The sequence below is a fragment of the Cyclopterus lumpus genome, chromosome 23 (genome assembly GCF_009769545.1).
Source record: "Cyclopterus lumpus isolate fCycLum1 chromosome 23, fCycLum1.pri, whole genome shotgun sequence".
Classification (NCBI taxonomy): domain Eukaryota; kingdom Metazoa; phylum Chordata; class Actinopteri; order Perciformes; family Cyclopteridae; genus Cyclopterus; species Cyclopterus lumpus.
In genome coordinates, this window is record NC_046988.1 from 3,480,343 (window position 1) to 3,500,008 (window position 19,666).

General features: G+C 42.5%; 3 protein-coding genes across 5 annotated transcripts; 1 reads left to right on the forward strand and 2 right to left on the reverse strand.

Moving 5' to 3' along the window:
• Positions 1–301: 301 nt before the first annotated feature.
• Positions 302–11,821, reverse strand: LOC117726225 (serine/threonine-protein kinase 38-like). 2 transcript variants are annotated; one of them, XM_034526373.1, is made up of 14 exons: positions 11,453–11,821; positions 8,591–8,730; positions 7,764–7,815; positions 7,510–7,632; positions 7,319–7,402; positions 7,085–7,208; positions 6,771–6,925; positions 6,574–6,676; positions 6,372–6,433; positions 5,983–6,100; positions 5,653–5,776; positions 5,387–5,482; positions 4,757–4,848; positions 302–4,523 (listed from the first exon to the last, which is right to left on the reverse strand). In XM_034526373.1, exons 2-14 carry the CDS (start codon positions 8,716–8,718, stop codon positions 4,399–4,401), a joined length of 1,386 nt encoding a protein of 461 aa, XP_034382264.1. In that variant the 5' UTR covers positions 8,719–8,730; positions 11,453–11,821; the 3' UTR covers positions 302–4,398. The 2 variants fall into 2 exon arrangements, with proteins under 2 accessions (XP_034382264.1, XP_034382265.1); XM_034526374.1 differs by lacking the exon at positions 8,591–8,730 and having other exon boundaries at positions 1,769–4,523; positions 11,453–11,800.
• Positions 11,822–13,715: 1,894 nt separating this feature from the next.
• Positions 13,716–15,690, reverse strand: med21 (mediator complex subunit 21). Its single transcript, XM_034525880.1, has 4 exons — positions 15,579–15,690; positions 15,099–15,213; positions 14,689–14,789; positions 13,716–14,210 (listed from the first exon to the last, which is right to left on the reverse strand). The coding sequence occupies exons 1-4, from the start codon at positions 15,618–15,620 to the stop codon at positions 14,031–14,033; spliced, it is 438 nt and encodes a 145-aa protein (XP_034381771.1). The 5' UTR covers positions 15,621–15,690; the 3' UTR covers positions 13,716–14,030.
• Positions 15,677–19,375, forward strand: fgfr1op2 (FGFR1 oncogene partner 2). Of its 2 annotated transcripts, none has more exons than XM_034525878.1 (6): positions 15,677–15,985; positions 17,360–17,496; positions 17,861–17,978; positions 18,170–18,312; positions 18,482–18,595; positions 18,908–19,375. In XM_034525878.1, exons 1-6 carry the CDS (start codon positions 15,961–15,963, stop codon positions 19,043–19,045), a joined length of 675 nt encoding a protein of 224 aa, XP_034381769.1. In that variant the 5' UTR covers positions 15,677–15,960; the 3' UTR covers positions 19,046–19,375. The 2 variants fall into 2 exon arrangements, with proteins under 2 accessions (XP_034381769.1, XP_034381770.1); XM_034525879.1 differs by lacking the exon at positions 15,677–15,985 and adding an exon at positions 16,021–16,362.
• The last annotated feature ends 291 nt before the right edge of the window (positions 19,376–19,666 follow it).

Here is a 19,666-nt window from a genome sequence, read left to right on the forward strand (position 1 = left end):
AATATATTAATGAGCATTTCCTCCGTGACTCCACAGACAGTTTCCTTTGAGTGTCTACAACAGTATGTACACAGCGTTACACTAAATACCTCACAACACGATCCTGTGGAGTTTTTCTTTTCTCTTTTCAACCCTTTACTTCATCTTGACATTGAATTCTTGCTTTAACAAGAGGGGGGGACATATTATTAGCTGAATCCCTGGGCGCTGAGGTTTCCGAGGCATAGACCACTTCCATCTGAAAACCAGACTCCATAGATGTGAGTGGGCCTTTAATCTGCTTTCATCCTTTCAGTTTGACTGAACTGCTATCCTAAAGAGAATAAATTCACCTTTCCCTGCTATTGGAAGGCTTCTCTCAACATGAATCATGACATATGGGACACTGTTCTGGTTCAGAACACAAAGGGCGATTTTAAAAGCTTGTTTGGTCTGTCAGAAATGAACTGTCTGCCTTAACTCGAAAGTGAAACACTTCGTGAACTCAAATGAAGTCACAATAAATCAGCTCCCATTAGATAAAGTGCCACAGTAACAGATCTCGAGTCATCTCGTACATACGTTGAATCATATGGATGCCAACGCAGTATTTACCCTCCTGTTTTCATCTCATTTTGAAGGGGGAAATAAAAAGTTCTCTATAACAACACAGAACGCCAGTTTGACATCGAACAAGGTCACACATCGTCACCTCACGACAACAACAACAAAAAAGAAGCACCGAGTATCTACTTTGTGAAAATGTCTTTCTCATCCCGAGCACGGAGTCAGTCAGTCAGTCACTCAGTCAGTCACTCACTCACAGGTCACTCACTCAGTCATTCACTCACTCAGTCACTCACTCAGTCAGTCACTTACTCACTCAGTCACTCAGTCAGTCACTCAGTCAGTCACTCACACAGTCACTCACTCAGTCATTCACTCAGTCACTCACAGTCACTCACTCAGTCAGTCACTCACTCACAGGTCACTCACTCAGTCATTCACTCACTCAGTCACTCACTCAGTCAGTCACTTACTCACTCAGTCACTCAGTCAGTCACTCAGTCAGTCACTCACACAGTCACTCACTCAGTCAGTCACTCAGTCACTCACTCAGTCACTCATTCACTCAGTCAGTCACTCAGTCAGTCACTCACAGTCACTCACTAAGTCATTCACTCATTCACTCACAGTCACTCACTCAGTCAGTCACTCAGTCACTCAGTCACTCACTCAGTCACTCAGTCAGTCACTCACAGTCACTCATTCACTCACTCAGTCACTCACTCAGTCACTCACAGTCACTCAGTCACTCAGTCAGTCACTCACAGTCACTCACTCAGTCACTCACAGTCACTCACTCAGTCATTCACTCACTCAGTCACTCAGTCACTCACAGTCACTCAGTCACTCACACAGTCACTCACAGTCACTCACTCAGTCAGTCACTCAGTCACTCACAGTCACTCACACTCACTCAGTCACTCAGTCAGTCACTCACTCACAGTCACTCACTCAGTCATTCACTCACTCAGTCACTCAGTCACTCACAGTCACTCACAGTCACTCACTCAGTCAGTCACTCAGTCACTCACAGTCACTCACACTCACTCAGTCAGTCACTCACTCACACAGTCACTCACTCAGTCATTCACTCAGTCAGTCACTCAGTCACTCACACAGTCACTCACAGTCACTCACTCACTCACTCTCACTCAGTCACTCACTCAGTCACTCACACTCAGTCATTCACTCACTCAGTCACTCACACAGTCACTCACAGTCACTCACTCACTCACTCTCACTCAGTCACTCACTCAGTCACTCACACTCAGTCATTCACTCACTCAGTCACTCACTCAGTCAGTCACTTACTCACTCAGTCACGAACACTCGTAAACCGTTTGGCTGTGAAACAGGACGCTATGAATACGGCGGTTTGCCTCTCCCAGGGCACGTCAGTGTGTTCCAGGGGGTACTGGCCAGTCATTTTGTCTATCTGATGGGATGCAGATGTGTTTCCAGACGTTTTCTGTTCGTGTTTAAAGGGCTACTCCACACTTGTCACATCTTGTCAGTTCACTCCCCATCACGTCTGGCCCCATTGACTACTGATGCACCTCAGCCTGTGAAATGAGTTGAATGACTTCTTCTGGGACTCCGGAGGGAGTGCTCAAAAAATAAGAATACCCTGTGATGGCTGCAGCTGCACTTAGTCCAATATGGTAAAGTCCTCAGTATTATGTCCTCTCCCTGTGTGTACACCGGTAGCTTTACTTGCATTTTGACACACTTTACAGATGTGCTAACCGATGAAACATCTGCCTTTGCTCACTCATTTCCCGACAAGCGTATAAGTGGAAATGGCGAATGGTTCCGTAGCCAAGTTCGGCTCCCGTGGAATGGTGTATTATTCAAAGGTAGTTTTACGTTAAGTGCAGTAAGTGACAGCTACATCTGAATCTGCGCTCAGATCGACGACGTGTGGTGATCAGAGTTCTTTGGTTACTATTTTTAGCGCTGAGTCCGGTCACAACTCTGAGCAGATGGTTAAAGGGCTTGTTTTGTCGAGTAAAACAGGCCCGACGTTAGCTTGTTGGGGTGAGGGGGTGAAACATTAAATACATCTAGAGCCTAACGTACACGTGTCTTAAGATATCCACAATGTTAATCTATTCTTACTTTGATCTATTTTGAGTTCAATCTTTAACAAACACACTTTGTTGTGTTTGCATTGAGGCATGGTTTCCATGTGCCTTGCTTAACTATCTAACCTATACGGCCTGTTTCATCACCGTTATCATCTGATCACTGCAGACACACTAAAAATAATTGAAACATCAAAGCTTTCTTTTTGCTTCAAGAGAAAAAGTGTTGCTTTCTCACAAGTTGACTCATGAAGCTGAGAATGTTTCCCTTTCTCCTTTCCCTCCTTCAAAGCGCTTTAACACTTCTAAAAGTAATTGACACCTTCTGGTTAATCTCTGATAACATCGCTAACGCATGTGGTTAAATATTGATCGCTATTTTCAAGGCACTTTGCATGTTTTGTCCATCTAAGAAGGAACAGATCAGCCCTCTGGCTCGTTAAAATAAAATCAGGGGAAATATCAACTACTGCAGCGCTGACCTGCACAAACACACACAACTGGCTCTGGGGGGGAAGTGGCGCACTCGGCATGCACGCGCATGGGAAACTGCTTTCGCGCGTTGCCTGGCACGTTGTGCCTCTGTGAGAGAAGCAGAGGCGCCGAGGCGGCGGTTAAAGGAGAGTTCCAGCATCATTTTAATTGAGTTTTATTTTCTCTCCCTTTAATGTTAATTGTTCGTGAAAACAACGAGACGCGTCATTCTGCCCCATTACAGGCAAAAACAGTACTACTGTTAGGATAAAAACATTTACACTTTTAAAGAATTTTCTTCTTTAAATAGATTGTCACATTTGAGCTAAATGCTAACATTAGCATAGCAACATGTTTATGTGAACCAGGTTTCCCATGTTCACCAACTTAGCATGCTAACGCCTGCTCATTAGCACAAGAGTGGCTGGTGCTGATGGGAAAGTCAGTTGTTAGTTTTATATATATTTGTGGTCATATAATAAAAAAAATTTAAAAAAAGTATTGAACTAACAACTTTTGACCTGATGACGGCGCTAGAGGAGGAGTCTAATAGTAATAGAGGAGGAGTCTAATAGTAATATCTAGCCGCCAGTAGAAGGACTAACATAATATACATAATGTTCCCCTTCAGCCTCTCCATATTCCTATCTGTCCCAGACAATGTGTATGCTAACTGAACATCCATTAGGATCCACTAGCATCTCGCCAACTACCACCACTACAAAGAGAAGATTTTTTATCGCTTAAAGCTTTTAAATTGGAGGCTACCTTCGTTAGTGGGAGTATCTCCTGAATACAAAGCAGAGAGGGAGCCAAAACCCTTAAAATCATGCTGGAACTTTCCTTTAAAATCCACGAGCTGGCTATAACATTATGGGCGGGAACAAGTGAGGTATACCTGTTCTTACTACAGTGAATAAAGCTCATAACTACGGCTGTGAAGATATCCAAGCAGTTAATCCTCATTCCCACTGAGCAGTGAAACATCCTCTCCAGACTGTACATGCAGATATGCTGATTTAGTGTCCTAGTTAGTGAACTGGCCTGAGAGCTGTGGCTAAAGACGGCACGTTATACGATATAAACAACCGAGGTAATGCGGTAAACACTCCATCATTTCAGAGCTCTTGGCGTTCTTGCGGCGGCTGAGCAGACCTAAATGACTTATGATGAGGGTTAAATTTATACTGAGAGGCCCGACAGCGCAGCCTTTCAGCACCAGCGGGGCTCGGCGGCCCGACCCTGTGTCCGTAAACGTCTGTCTGTCTTTCTCTCCACGACGCCGTCTCCCGTGTCAGGCCTTCCCTGCCTTCATGTATGTGGGGATGGTGCCTCGCTGGGTCAGACCCTCAAAGCGTTTGTACGTGTAGTTGAGGAACACCCAATCCTTCGATTTGAAGTCCGGCTCTGTCGCATTGGCTGTTGAAGGACACATAACAAGAGGGGGTGTTATTATTGTGCCACTTAAAGGGCAATGCATCATGTAAATGAAAAGGGCCCCTTTAAAGCCGTTATAGTAGAAAGAGAGTCATCATTGTTGAGAATCTGCATCCATCATCTGTCATGATTCATCTCAAGTCATGCTCTGTCTGAATCAAAATTTGGACTACGGTTTCCTGGTTTTCCTGCAGTGCAGCTAGCAGAGGACGAACCTGGCTGAAGGATGTCTGACTCGGGGAAGTCGTCAAAGTTTGAGGTGTCGTCGATGCTCTTGATTTCGATGGAGATGGCTGCGGGACGCTCCCTGTGGAGGCAAGACAGGGAGAATCATAAGCAGGGTCAGCTTTCATGCAGGTGGAGCACTTTCCAGACACCGAGTCCATTGCTGGCTTTGTCTGTGTGTTAAAGTCCCCGACAAAGAGTTTGCATAGTCGAATCTGATTGGTCTGATCTCCAAATCATGTTTTTTTTAGTTGCTCACTGTCCATAGTACTGAAACTGAGCGGAGGACATCGATAGACAGGCGCCACAGTTTATTAGCCTGCTTGCTTTTCATGGTTGTAGATAGAACTTTCACCCGTTGTAGCAGTTCACAGACCAAAAGGTAACGACAGACAACGAGAGAGAGAGAGATACTAAATAGATGTAGCACTCGGTTAGTGCTACGTTATTATGCGAGTGCGCTGATTAATACTTGTGATTTTGAAACAGCCGCCATATGTTGAATTACAAAAACAGTTAATAGGCCGATATTTAAATGTACAAGATTCTGATTATGATTTCTTTAGAGAAAAAGTGCAATTCTGTGTAAAATGTCTGACAGGGGCTTCGTGTTCGTGTACCTGATGTGCTCCCAGTCCACCGACTCAAAAAACTGATGACTCTTGATCTCCTCCACGCTCACTGCTCCAACCCTGTTCTCGGCATCAGTGCAATACCTGGAACACACAAACCGCAGACTGATAATATAACTGTCAACAACAAACATTCATACACTAATTGGACAATCATTCACTGCTAAACATGTTTAGCATGTGGCCGTCACGTGAGCTCGGGAAAAAAAAAAAGATAGAAAAGAAAACTGAAATAAAAATTAAACTTTACATACTTTAATATCAAGTCTTTGGCCCTCTCTGAGATGGGGACTTCTGGTGGGAAGATGAGGGTTTCCTTCCAGTTCATCACCTTCCTGTACGTCTCCTGTGGCGTCTCAGAGCAGAAGGGCGGGTAACCTGAACACAGCCAACAAGCATTAAAAAAACACAGCAATACAACCTGCAGAAGGCAGCCGGTAAATTCCTGTGTCAATCAGCCATGCAACATGTAAGATGGCAAATTATAAGGGGTAGTTCTGATGTGTACCAGTAAAGCGATGTACTGCTGTGTACGAAGGCAGAAGCAAAACTTAAACACACTTAAACAAAAAAAAATCACTTACCGATGAGCATTTCGTACATGATGACACCCAGAGACCACCAGTCACACAGCTTGTTGTAGCCTGTCTGCATGAAGACTTCAGGGGCAATGTAGTCCGGCGTCCCCACTGTAGAGTACGCCTGAAAGTCACAGAAAGATAGAAGATGAGGGCTCTGGGTTGGAATATATTTATTCAAAATTATTCAATTCAACCAGTAAAACTGACGAGTCCAACATATTCCAGTCAGGTTGATCATTTACATCAAGTTAACCAGGATTTAGAGCCTGCTGTGTCAATATTTGCAGAAACCAGGAAGCTATATTTCAGATTTTTCTTTTCTTCTTCTGCATTCCCACCAGTATGAGCAAAATACTTTGTATGCAATTATTTCCTTTCGTAAAATTGCTTACCAGCTGCCTCCGGTTCTTCTTCCAGGTTTCTGCTTTCCTCTTGGAGTTCATATTTTGAAAGGCTGCAAGAGGCGGGAGAGTAAAGCGAGTGATCACGTAAACAGTTACACCAGACACAAAAGACCAAAGCCGTGTTTCTCTAAAAGTACAATGGAAGTTAACACCTAATATAGTGCACACATATTATTTCTTGTGAACTCACAGAAATCACTGGGCGGGTTGTGTGTCAGGTTCCTGTAGAATTCTGTGCGATGAGCCTTCTTCAGTCCTGTACACAGGCCAAAATCGGACAGCTTCACGTGTCCCTGTGGACAAATGAACATTTAATGAGTCTCCACGGGCACCACGCCGCATGCTTTTACCGACAGTCCGTGAAGCGTGTCTGTCCTTGTGTCTCACCCTGGAGTCCAGCAGCAGGTTGTCTGGTTTGATGTCTCTGTGGATGAAGCCCAGCTGGTGGATGGAGTCGATTGCCAGGACCGTCTCTGCAATGTAGAACTGGGTGGCCTCTTCGGACAGAGTGTCCTTCTTCATCAGCAGGGTCATCATGTCGCCTGGCAACAAGGGCAGAGGTCGGCACAACATGTTTGTCTGTCCCGCTCACGTCTCAAGAGATTCATCCTGTATCCAGTTCAATAAATCTCGGTTTTAAGAACACTCAACATACTCATGACCCTCAAATGCGAGGGTCACACAAATGGATCCGTGCTGACCTCCAGGCAGGAACTCCATGATGAGGTAGAGGTTCCGCTTGTCCTGGAAGCTGTAGAACATCTTGACCACCCAGGCGCCGTCCGCCTCTACCAGAATATCCCTCTCTGCCCGGATATGGGCGACCTGCAGGGAGACAGAAGGCAGCGTAAGACGCCTACGAAACGAGGGCACGAATGCAGCAGCAGCAGCGTCCACGGCACGTCTTTAACATTCTCGAGAACTGCGGTGCCGACCTGTTCTTTCTCCAGCATGTCGGCTTTCCTCAAAATCTTCATGGCGTAAATGTGCCCCGTGTCTTTCTTCTGCACCAAACGGACCTGAGGGAGACGACATCACAGTTGATTTTAAAAGGAATGCAAATGGGATTTAGCTGGGATAAAAGAGCAACAAATGGTGTATTTCTAATAAAGTTCTACAACCGTACCTCTCCAAAAGCCCCCCGTCCGATCACTTTCAGGGACTCAAAGTCATCCAAGCCAAGTCGCGTCCGCTTCAGTCGCAAGAACTCGGTCTCCTTACGGGCATGCTGCGAGCGGCGCATTACTTTCTGCAAAACATGGACAGAAAAACAGGGAGTCAACTGAGGGAGTCCAAGAGAAAGATTTTTAGAAGGGAAAGAAAATCGTTATCTTTTTTTTCATGCAACGACTTATATAAGACAGACAAAGCGTACTGTACCTCCTCATCTGGCAAACCCTCCTCATCCATGGCTTTCTCCAGCTTCTTCTGCCTGTGAACAACACAATGTATTACACACAATGAAAATCAGGAATGAGGGCTAGACGGCAAAAACATTGCACGTTACTTTACAGATCCTGAACATGTTTGTGTCGCGGTGGTAAACAGTGAGCCGGCTGTCTTTTACCATGTTACCTGGACTTACTAAATATGAGTAGGGCGTCCAGGAAGTTGTTTTGATGAATAGACATGTACAAGATAGACTGGAATGTTACTGAGCGGTAGTGATATTCAACAGATGCCATAGGTTGGGTGTGTTTCTGTACATTTTGTGTGGAGAAAAAGGCCGGTAGTCTCATAACCAGGCTTCTTTCCTGCATAGAGAATTACAAATCCGACAAATTTCATCCCGCCTCCAGCTCTCCAGTCTTCAGTTTTCTTACAAGCTGTTCTGCCATTTGTAATTTTGTGTACATTTGTGGTGGAGGAAGAAAAGAGCCGCCTGTCACTGAGACTGACTGAGTGAGTGATGGGATGACACCATCAGACATTGCGCTTTCAAAATAAATATGAGCCACAATGTTGGTGGCGTCTTCGCTGAAAAACTAGAATTACCGCCTCGCGTTGCAGTTTACTTTCATCCATGTCTGTCCAAAATGTCACGCTTCATAGTTTTATCCTATTAGACATTTGTGTGATATTGTCAAAATTAGCACTTCTTGAGTTATGGCCAAAAAAACGTGTCTGTGCGCGAGGTCCCGGTGACCTTTGATCTTTGACCAGCAAAATGGAATCACTTCTTCGCTGAGTCCAGGCGGACGTTTCACCTCATCTCGCGCTCCTCGTGCTGCGTGAGCAGAGTGCTGTAGAAGTTCTCCAGCGTCAGCTTGGCCACGGTCACCCTCTCTCGGGTGTGGTTGCTCATGGGAAGGGTGTCTACGGTCCCTCCCGTCATGGCCACACTCTCCTGAAAGACAATATAAAATCAATTCAGTCCTCACCCGACAGAGAGGAGCTTTACCTCGAAGACTTAAACTCGCGCCACCACACACGCTGCTACAGTATCGGATGTCGAGCTGCATGATGCATCGTTTCAGCATGCGCATTAGTTAAGTACACTTTTTTTGCAGCTTGATACACAAGGAAAACTTGCATGGGTCTCATTTTCCATGATTAATCTACAAGAGTAGTGCTTCCCATTATGCAATTTCATAGCTTCTTTCACAAGACCTTCCACTCCATGCAAATACCTGCCCATGTAAAGATGTTTTTTTTCCAGATGTTTAAATTGCCTTGGAACTGTTTTTACAGGCCGCGTAGTACTATTTATGTCTGATGAATGAACTGATCTCAACGTGTCACTTTAAATACCATCAATCATGTGCTGGGCGGCTCGCGGTCTGCAGGGTTGCATTCCAGGAACTAATCAGTGAAATCTGCACTGATCTCTCTCTCAGTACACATTCCTTTGCATCTTTACTTTATCTTTACTAATCTCTGGTCATATCAAACTGACGAACTGACGAAGACTTGATTATCTCATCTCACGCAGAGATAAAACAGCCATGCAGCTCAGACAGGACCCATGTTTCGTCTAGTTTCCTTTTCCCGTCCCGGCCGCGACAACAAGATGCTTCCTGACTTCTGAGAACATTCTCTGACTCACTGCTGCAAACTGCCTGGTTTTGTTTCGGGGGACACTGGAAAATAAAGCGATTGTCCAGTTACTGAGGTCTGCGCAACATTCCTCACAAGCTCAGCGTAAAAAGAGACACCTGCCGATAATCACCGATAAACTGGCAATTTGAATCAAACACAGCGACAGAAGCCGACTAATTGCAGTTCTTGTGGTCTCACTCAAGTAGCACCATGTAGGCACGATGAGATGTCACATTTTCTAAGAAGGACCGGTGTAATTTTTGGTCCACGTGGACGATAGAAAATTTGACAGATGGCATTGTTGACAATACTGCAAGGTGCATATTCCTTCAGTAGCAGTACATTCATACACTTTGGTCATAAACAGACGATTAGCCAGCACCTAATTATATTGGCTCTGTGTTTGTATTCTGAATTACAATGTGTCTGAAGTTTATATTGAAAATGCTCGTGTTTATGGCCGCCTGAGGAGTATTCAATATTGACTCACCTTTTTGCTCCGTTTTTGGTCTTTAGTTAATAAATGCTCCTCTACATTCACCGTCGTCTGTTGTTTGTAACTATTGATTGGAGCTATTAAATAATGTTTCAGCACCGAATGCTTTCAATGGTTGGTGCAGATCTAATGACATTTAACGTCTATCAATTGTGACTTAAATTTAGATTAAGAAAATAAAAAACTTCTCAAACTTTTTATGACATCAAGCATGCGGAGCTTCTCCAGACTTCTTCTTTTATAGTACCTGATGACATCATAAATGTGAGTTTTATGATGCTTTTATGATGATCTTGAAACACTAGTTTATGGACTTGAGTTGTTCATGTTTACTGGGATTATTGGGATTATGTTAGACCATCGAAATGACATGTATGAATATTGAAAATAGGAGTGGCTCCCCTTTAATGTTCACACTTAATGACTTGGATGTGTTTTGTGCTTGTTTCCCCAGCTTAGTCTGAACTTCTCTAGATCCCCCGCTAAACAAACAAGGCTACACCCGCTCAGGCACTTATAAGGAAGGCACTATAAAAGCAAGCTCACTATTTGGAGACCCAAGCATGCAGCCTGAAAACACGGGACGAATCTGTCAGTCAATCTACAAATAAAAGTAAAGGATTTGGTCACATTTCATAAAAAACGGTTTTAAAGCTCAGGAGTGTGTGTGTGCGCCCCCCCACACACACACCTGAGCTTTAAAAACGTTTTTTATTAATTGTGACCAACACACACACTCCTCCCTACAAGTAAGTTACTGTAAGTGACTGGACAGGAAACCCTTTCCATCCAGAATGAAAGAACTCAGTCATGACACCAGAGGAAACACACACACACACACACACACACACTTATTGGGAACTTAATGGTGTGCATCAATTATTCAGAAATATCCCTAACATTGTGCAGTATAATTTTACGCATAAGGAAATATGTTCTTTATATATCCTTCTTCGCAGTGTTTGTTTTTCACACAGTCTTAACATATACTTCATAATCAGCTTCAAAATTGGAAAGAAAGACCAAAAAATAGATTAATTTCAAACACATTGACAGGTGCGTTTCGACAATGTTATTTCAAAGCTAAAGTGAGCACAAATAAATGTCAATGTCTGACTTTGTGGGGCTTTTTGTGGGTTTATTGTGTGTCGTCACGGTGCTGAATTACACGTGAATTACACGTCGTCCATCCACCTGCGGAGTCGGCGCGTGGACCTGCACGGACCGTTAACCGAGCTCAGGTCCTGTCCGTCGAACCTTCACACTCACCTGCATTTGAACTTTCTGTGCCACCCTGCTGAAACCTCTATCTGCCACCACTGCTGCTTGGCACACGACGGCTGGCACCATTTAATATTCTCTTTTTTTTAATACTAATACGTTTTTAATAATATCAGGTTACTTAATTTAGACGTTGTGTCAGTGTGTTGCTGTTATGTGCGTTAGCTAGCTAACTGCTCTGTCTGGCAGGTCCCATGAAAAATCCGACAGCATTCAAATAAAGAGCATTATGTGGGAGATGTGTTTCACTTACCTCCGTGTCCGGCTCCAGAGTCAATTCTTGGCTTGCCGCCACCCCACGATATAAGAGAAATAGACAGTGTATTTCTGCCTAATATTTAGGCAGCGGGCGGCTAGAGGCTCCAGATATTGGTGACCCTTTAGAGGAACTTATCAAACTGCACAGTAAATATCGCCAAAATCAACGCCAAATCATAACAAATGTGCGCTGGCGTTGACAGCAAGCTAGCCTGAAATCATTTTAAATTATTTTGCTTTTTTCATTTGTATGCCCTGACCTCGAAAATCAGCGGTTCAACCGCCTTTATCGCTAAAAAATATATATGAAATGAGCCGTGGGGCTTCCTGGGACGGTCGGGCTCATCAGACCCTCCATCCACGTAACGGTGAAGCATTTGATTGACGTCGACAAGAACCAATCAGCGATGAAGAAAGGGTCACGTGGTGTCCACTGGCCAATAATGTATGCAATATTCATGAAAATGACATGCGCATCAGCCAATGAGAAGATCTAAGCCGCCCCGCGAGCGTTACGTTCCAGGACGCAGGTTCATTTGGCTAGCAAGCATCTGCGGCTATGAAAGAGTGGTCTGTGGCTCCAGTAGTTGTAAGCGTTGTTACATAATCGTATTGGTTATGCTCAGTGCAAACCGTTACAAACAGAACTAATATTATTGTGATACTATTTTAAAATAACGTGACACAAACTACATTTGAAATGTATTAGTTTTTTTACACATACATAGCAAATGCCATGTGAACTACGAGAGGCTATCTAAGGTCAATAAAATGTCACAATGTGGTCGAGAATACAAATTGCTGTTTTAAAATTGCAATTGTTATATTGCAGATATATTTGCAGAAGAAAACAAACGTATAGGAATGATTAACAACAAGATACTACTAGACAAATACAAAACTGTAATAATTACCCATAAACATTTTCTAGGACTAGTTTTGCTCATAAAATCCCGATAGAGTGCCACAAATACCAATACCACAACTATATTATGGGAATAATTGTAGAGATATTTCTATTCAGGCAAGATCTGGGAATTCTGAAAAAAAGACGACTGCAGCTTGTTTGGCAGAAAATAGAATATGAGTAAGAGTAAAACACTTGTTCCTTGTTACAACTAGACACTATGATGTGTTTCACACTAGAAATTCCACAGGAAACTGGCTTGTTTCCTCCAATTATCCCAGCTGAGGATGCTTCGACATGCCTTTACCCTAATCTTTAATGTTATATTAATCGGCCAAAGAAGAGGTGTGCGGTAAATCAAACGTAAACTAATTACAGCATAAACGAATGAAGAAAACGAGACAAACAACAGACTTGTGTTGACACGAATAGCAGTCCAAGCATAAATCTCCTTTTTTGGACGGGTCGAGTGTTTTTACTGTAAGAGCCATGATGTCAACATGCACAGATGTGGGTGTTGCCCTCTAACACGTTGGGTGTGGTGTCCAGCAGACAAGACTGTTTCTATATTTCTCACATCAGCTGCTGTGACACAGCACCTATATTTAGATTTGGGCTATAAACTCTTTGGCTGGGAGCCTGGACTCAGACGACTGAGGCGCTTTTTGATTCGAGTGAAATTAAGGCCACACCACCACTGTTGTCAAAACATAATTCTTAAAAAATTAACAGTAAAGTATTTTTAGATTTTCTCCCTATTCAGGCAGTTTTTAAGACTGTGAGAGGAGACAGAGTGGCTATTTTTATCAAAATTAACATTCATCAACAGTTCATTAGTGAGGCATTATGTATTTTCCTATTCTATATATGAATTTGGGACCACCCAGGTCCTCTCAGGCCACTTGAGCTTTAGAAAACAGACACTTATATATATAGAAATGTCATATTTTTTAGAGACTTTATTATAAAAAGGGTTCCGAGGGATTTTGACATGAAAAAACATAATTATGCAATTTAAGTGCCAGGGTTTCCCAAAGAAAAAAACCAAATTCCCCCCATTGTCCTAAATGCATTTTTTGGTCTTTCTGACTTCTCATCCTGAATTGGTTATGGTTCTCATATATGTATATCTGATTAATCGGAAATACTTCCTCTAATTTTTTTCCACAACAAATGTATGAGACAAAAGAAAAAATGTTTTAAAGATACAAAAACATTGAACAAATGAAACCGCCAAAGTGTTTTTTTAAGCTTTATTTAAAAAAAGAAACAACTTTATTTATAGTGAGCTGAGTGAATCTGTTATATGGTCTGAAGAGTGCTTAGAGGTTCAGTAGAGATACTCCAAAACGAGAATTTCAATCATTTAATTCATAAATATCTACAAAAACAGACTTGATCAACATCCAACATAGACATTAAAAAGAAAACATGACATGGTGACCATTCACACATTCAGACCAGCCTTTGAGACATATTTCTGCATCAGCAGAAAGGTCCACATAGGTATGCGTGCATTTGCCTTGAAAACAGTGGCTGCTGTGTGACAATAACGTCGCTGAGCAACCAAATTAGTGTTTTGAGGCTTGCAGCCGATGTCTGAGGGGTCAGAGTGAGGAGGGCAATGACCAAGAATTGTCCAGGACTGCGTTAATCACACCGCAGGTCAGGATTCTGCCGGCGAGGGCTGGCTCGCTGCTCCATTGCGTGTGCGGAGCTGAGACTGGGCGATGTCCGCCAGGGCGCTCTGGATCTTCTCCAGCAGCACATCGCCACGGTACACCACCTCCTCCAGACGAGCTGCTGCATCATGGTTCTCCTCCTCCAGCTGCCGCAGACTGGCCGCCTGACAAGAGAGAACATATTGTTTACAATGAGAGGGGGCGCTGTTGTCTGCCCATCAAATGACTGACAAATTTATTTATTTATTATATTTGCAAACTAGCCTTCAAAAAGACCTGAGGACAAGCAAACAGTACAAACGGCCAGCCCGTACACTAGAAATTGTCTTTTTAGTTTGGCAAAGCACACTGTACTCAACCTGATGATGATGTAGTGATTGGCATGATTATATTCAAACCTAGCTGGTCATTCAAATGTGTTTTTTTTGTTTAAATTACAGTTTTATCTGCAATCATTTGGTTATTTATTTTATACCCATGAGCAGACATACTTTTCCTTGTCAAATTGTAGAAAACTGCTGTACAAGCTTTCACTTGGCTCCCTCTGCTGACTGAAAGCTAGAACTAATTGATGGGCTTTTCTATGCATTCATCATGAAATCTCTAACTGATGCTGTACAAGTGAATTGAGCATGTGATGACCTGCAGAGCTGCTGTGGACTCCTCACTGGGCAGGGAGTCGATTAGTACATCCACATCTTTGGCCGTTCTGGCGATCAGGGCTGCAAATAGCTGGGCATATTCTGGGGTAGAGAGAATAGGAATAATGTAGGCTTAATGTTAAACAAATCATGGGTATCTATCCTGTATGTTGGCAGCAAACATATAAGACAGATAACATTAAGTGGGGAAGAAGACAATGTTAAGTAATAGGGAAATAAAATTGTTGTTGAAAATTATGCCAATAGCATTTAATGTGTTATGGATTAACGTTGATTGCCATTAATACCCCATCAATTTGATATGGTTGACTGGTATATCAATGTGAAGCAGATATGTATTAATGAGAAGTAGATAATGATGATAAGGAAGAGCTAAAACAATTATTTCACCTTCGGTTGGGTTTGCTGGCTGATCTTTGTTGATAGCTGTCTGGATGTTACTGAAGGAGGCAGGAGGCGCACATTGCTGCAGGACTCCAATGGCATTACAAAACTGATCTGCAAGCTGGACACACAAAACAACACCGTTTGGATTGGCAGAAAGCGATACCGTTAAACGTTCATAAGCCTCGTTATCGACGCTGCCAGTCAGCCACCCGTTAGCTTGTTTGTGACGTTGCGTCACTTTGAGGTCCCAATGTTTTAGGACTCCAATAACGTACCAAATGTTTCCGACGGTGTGCAATGTAAGCTGAAGCTAGCTAAACTTGTTCGAGGAAACGTTACAGGCATATGGCCGTTAGCCGCCCAGTGATGTAGCGATGTTTACAAAGTAACTGAAACAACTACCACCTTCATATTATACAACCAGTACAAAAAAATAGTTATTTGTCGTTAGCTAATATTTAAATACGGCAAAATGTGTCCTACCGAATTGACAGCGTCTTGGAGTTGCGTTAGCCTGTCCGCCATATTTTCTGTAATTTAACAAAGTCCCGCGAGAATGTTCTGATATCAAAAAACCTCGCGGGATTCTTTTGACGGGATTTTGGAAGCTTTGGTTGGTATACTATCGTTTAGGTTAGTTGTAGCCACTCAAATCATAGCAAGACTGACTTTACAGCGAGTCGAGAGTTGAAATCAAGTCCACAGTTCACCTCTGCTGACACATCCTCGTGTTTTAAACAGGAATAGCGCTGCATCAGAACCTCTAACCCGACTTGTTGCCCCTTGATGGGGACTAATGTTAGCCTGTAGCTAATATTAGCTACTAAACATCAACAGGAAGTAACGACGTACTAGCTAAACTCCAATGTCTTGCACTTTGAGTTCCCCAGGTATGACATTTTTTCTTCAATTACATTTCTAAAGTTAATCAGAAAGTCCTATTTGTAGTCAGTCGTGTGTGTCAGTCGACCAGTTGGAATATGTTTATAATGAGCCTGAAGTGGATTTGTATGACAGCTACAGTGTGGGTTGTACGTTGGCTAATAAGTTAGCAAAGAATTCATGTTTGGGCTGCTGGTAAAATTGTAACGTTACTCGGTCAGTTAACTGAGGCAGAAACACTTTGCGTAATTCCCTGGACGTTTACTACAGTTCATTTAAATATGGCGTACCAGTAACTAAATATAACACTTAGCAAGGTAACGTTAGCGTGAGCGAATTAGCGGACACAGCAGCGGACATCCACGGTGTGACTAGAAAGAGGAGGGTAAGGGAAGGTTACGTTATTTTATAATTCACGTCGTTTTATGTCATTCTGGACATTGTACTGAGCAATGCATTCTAGTTGTATTAACTTTAGTGGCTCTAATTGATCATAGTCTAAAGATTTACAAAGGGCGAGTTTCTGTTCGTGTGACTCTTCACGCGGTCAGCTAGTGATATAATGAACAGCTTGATGAGGCATAATGTGCTTTATCAGCCCCAATTTAATGCCTGAGATAAAAGCCTGATTAAAATACAAAGTAGACTTTGCCAATAGTGAGGGCAAGTCGTATGAGCTATATACTTCTGATTCTGATATATTTATATAACATAAGGAGTCCACTCTTTTCTACCAGAATGCAGTGGTCATTAAGGTTTAGGTTTATTTATTTGCACAATTCAAGCAATACAATTAAAAAAAATCAACAAACATAATAGATATAAATGAATATCACTGTGCAGGAAGAGGCAAAAAGCCAACTGGGCTTATTTGAAGCCTCCACTTATATAATATTAAAATATTTTACATAATTACAAACATAAAATTAAATATACATAAAATAGACAACAAAAGAAAAATAATGAGTGTGTGTGTGTGTGCATGTGAAAGTAAGCAAGGCTTGTGTTTGTTCGGGGATGTTGGATTATACCACTGGTATTTCCTAAACAATGGGAATGCTAAGTGAAACAACTATAAATGTAGATATAACAGCTAAAACAAGAATAAAATGAACACTAATACGTAACACTCTTACAAAACAGCAATTATAATTTCTTTTAGGCACTTTAAAAAACATTTTATAGAGACATTATTTTGTTAGGTGGGAAAAATCATTCCATAATTTGGTTCCCTTAAATCTAATAGAAAATTGACCTCTGCTAGTCAGTAATTTAGGAGGCTGAAGATGTGAAGATTGACGAGTTGAGTATGAGTGAATATGTGAATTGACTTTGAAGTAGGTCTTCATAGTTCCTGTTAATGATGACTTGTATTTCCTCAGGCATGAACTGCACCTTAGATAAAGTCCTGGCAGATGCCAAGTCGTTAGTGGAGAGGCTTCGTAACCATGACAACGCAGCTGAGATGTTAATCGAACAGACAACATCTCTTAACAAGCGAGTGGAGGCCATGCAACAGGTATGGTATCGCATTGTGTTGGTTCCAATTAAATAACTGAACCCTGTGCACTTCACTTGTTTTTATGTTGATGTTCTGTTTTAATGTTGTTCCTATCTTTCATGCTTTTATTTTTTATCCTGCATTTTATTGTAAGGTGACCTTGGGTGACTTGGAAGGCGACTCCAAATAAAATGTATTATTATTATTATTATTATTATTATTATTATTATTAATAAATACAAATGTTCTTTTTATAGATGCTCCAATGCATAATTACTCAAAACTAACATTGACCTACTGATGACAATAAGTGTTAGGCAGTGATGTAAATCGAGTCTGTAATCTTCCAGTTGCCTAATGGGAAGTGGTTTCTTGTTGGCAGTACCAGGAGGAGATTGACTCGTTGAACCAGGTAGCTCGACATCGTCCTCGTTCTAGTCTGGTCCTAGGAATTCAACAGGAAAACCGGCAGATCAGAGCGCTCCAACAGGAGAACAAAGGTCGGCATTTCATTTGTAATGCTATTCTTATTGTGGGATGGCTGCTTCGTGGTCCGTTTGAGTGGACCTCCGATTGTCACGAACACAGAGATGGCTAATCCCAGCAGATAACAGGAACTCGACAGATGTTCTTGTAGAGGTTTTCTGCAGTGATGTCTTAGACAACAAGCCTGTGGTTACTCTTCCTGCAGAACTACGAACATCGTTAGATGAACACCAGTCTGCGTTGGAGCTCATCATGACCAAATACAGAGAGCAGGTGTTCAGGCTGCTCATGGCCAGCAAAAGAGACGACCCCACCATCTTGACACAGCTGAAGGAGCAGCACACCACGGTCAGTGAGGCCCAGTTAATCCTTCTTTAAGTGCCTGGTTATTCGGGGGATTACTTGTGAAATTTGATCGTAAACTGGAAAAAAAAAAACGTGACAGCTGATTACTAAAGACCCACTTTTCCAACTTCCACTGCCTTTTTATTTATGTATTTCTTTTTCATCTTTGTAGGAAATGCAAGCACACATAGACAAGATCAATGAGATGGCGTCTGTGATGAGGAAGGCGATAGAGGTGGACGAGGGACGAATATGTGAAGACGAGGAGAGGATTAAACAGCTAGAGGTAAAATAAATTGCCTGAATCAGTTCCACGTGTACTTCCAACAGTTGTCCAAATAAAGTGATGGTGCAGGGTCAAATCAAAACTTGAGAAAAATCCTAAGCCTATTGTTTTAACCATGCGGCACACTTTCTTTCAAATAAGTGCAAAGTTCACGGCCCATGTGGTGATGGGATTGATTTGGAGCCACCGATGTGCAAATATGCAATGATTGACGCAGCATCAAACGAAAAATCCAGGTTCACATTAGAAGTAGCAGTGGTGGTATTATTTCATCTGAATGCACGGCTATACATTTCTGTTTGTGAATCTTAGCTGGAGAACACTGGCCTCCGAGAGCTGCTGGGAATCAGTCGCGAGGCTTTCCTGGTTCTGAAGAGAGAAGACGCATCAGAGAGCACATCGCTGTCGCCATTGCTGACCAGCGCCGACGTCAGCTTACGGAAGAATTAGTGTCCATTGGTGACCACCCAGCCCCTCTCCCCTGCCGCTGCCACTATTGTGTACAGTCTCTTGCCACATACCACTTCATCCTTCGCCCTACAGGTTCTGTCTACTCTCCCTTCTCCTGGAGCATTTACAGCATGATTCTGCAAAGCTGCATCCTCGGCTGGTGATTTAGACACAAGCAGTGTGAAAGATCGTTCTTTTTATTTTTTGTTCGTACTTCTGTTATGTTTGATCATTTTGACAGCATGCATGAGTCTTGGGTGCCTGCAAGGTTTTAATGTATGAATGAGTAAAAGAAGGGCTTGAGTTGAAATAAATCTAAAAAGATGTAAATTGTCTCTGTTTTTAGTTCTGTGTGGTGGCTTCTTGCTTTCATATTGTTGTTGTTGTTGTTGTAGCATATTGTCATTAGCAGCTCAAAAGCAGGATCCAACACACAGGATCTGTTGTAACATACAACTTCCCCTTCTGCTGCAGAACGGCAACAAGTCAGCAGCGTAATGCTGGAAAGAGCTCCCACTCCCACTTTTTCCAAGATCCACAAACATCCTTTGAAATGCCATTACAAAACGCAAGCAACGTGTATAAATGAACATCAACACACAGATATTAAACAAAGTAACA

Excerpts from the sequence above, each read along its gene's own strand:
- fgfr1op2 (XM_034525878.1), top strand. The coding sequence starts at position 15,961 with ATGTCTTGCACTTTGAGTTCCCCAG. Across the intron at positions 15,986-17,359 it reads TTGCACTTTGAGTTCCCCAG|GCATGAACTGCACCTTAGAT; the intron begins GTATGACATTTT and ends GTATTTCCTCAG. Across the intron at positions 17,979-18,169 it reads GCTCCAACAGGAGAACAAAG|AACTACGAACATCGTTAGAT; the intron begins GTCGGCATTTCA and ends CTCTTCCTGCAG.
- med21 (XM_034525880.1), bottom strand. The coding sequence starts at position 15,620 with ATGGCGGACAGGCTAACGCAACTCCAAGACGCTGTCAATTCG. Across the intron at positions 15,214-15,578 it reads TCCAAGACGCTGTCAATTCG|CTTGCAGATCAGTTTTGTAA; the intron begins GTAGGACACATT and ends TTGTGTGTCCAG. Across the intron at positions 14,790-15,098 it reads GCCAGCAAACCCAACCGAAG|AATATGCCCAGCTATTTGCA; the intron begins GTGAAATAATTG and ends TCTCTACCCCAG.
- LOC117726225 (XM_034526373.1), bottom strand. The coding sequence starts at position 8,718 with ATGACGGGAGGGACCGTAGACACCCTTCCCATGAGCAACCACACCCGA. Across the intron at positions 7,403-7,509 it reads GACGGGGGGCTTTTGGAGAG|GTCCGTTTGGTGCAGAAGAA; the intron begins GTACGGTTGTAG and ends CGTCTCCCTCAG. Across the intron at positions 5,777-5,982 it reads CATGTACGAAATGCTCATCG|GTTACCCGCCCTTCTGCTCT; the intron begins GTAAGTGATTTT and ends GGCTGTGTTCAG.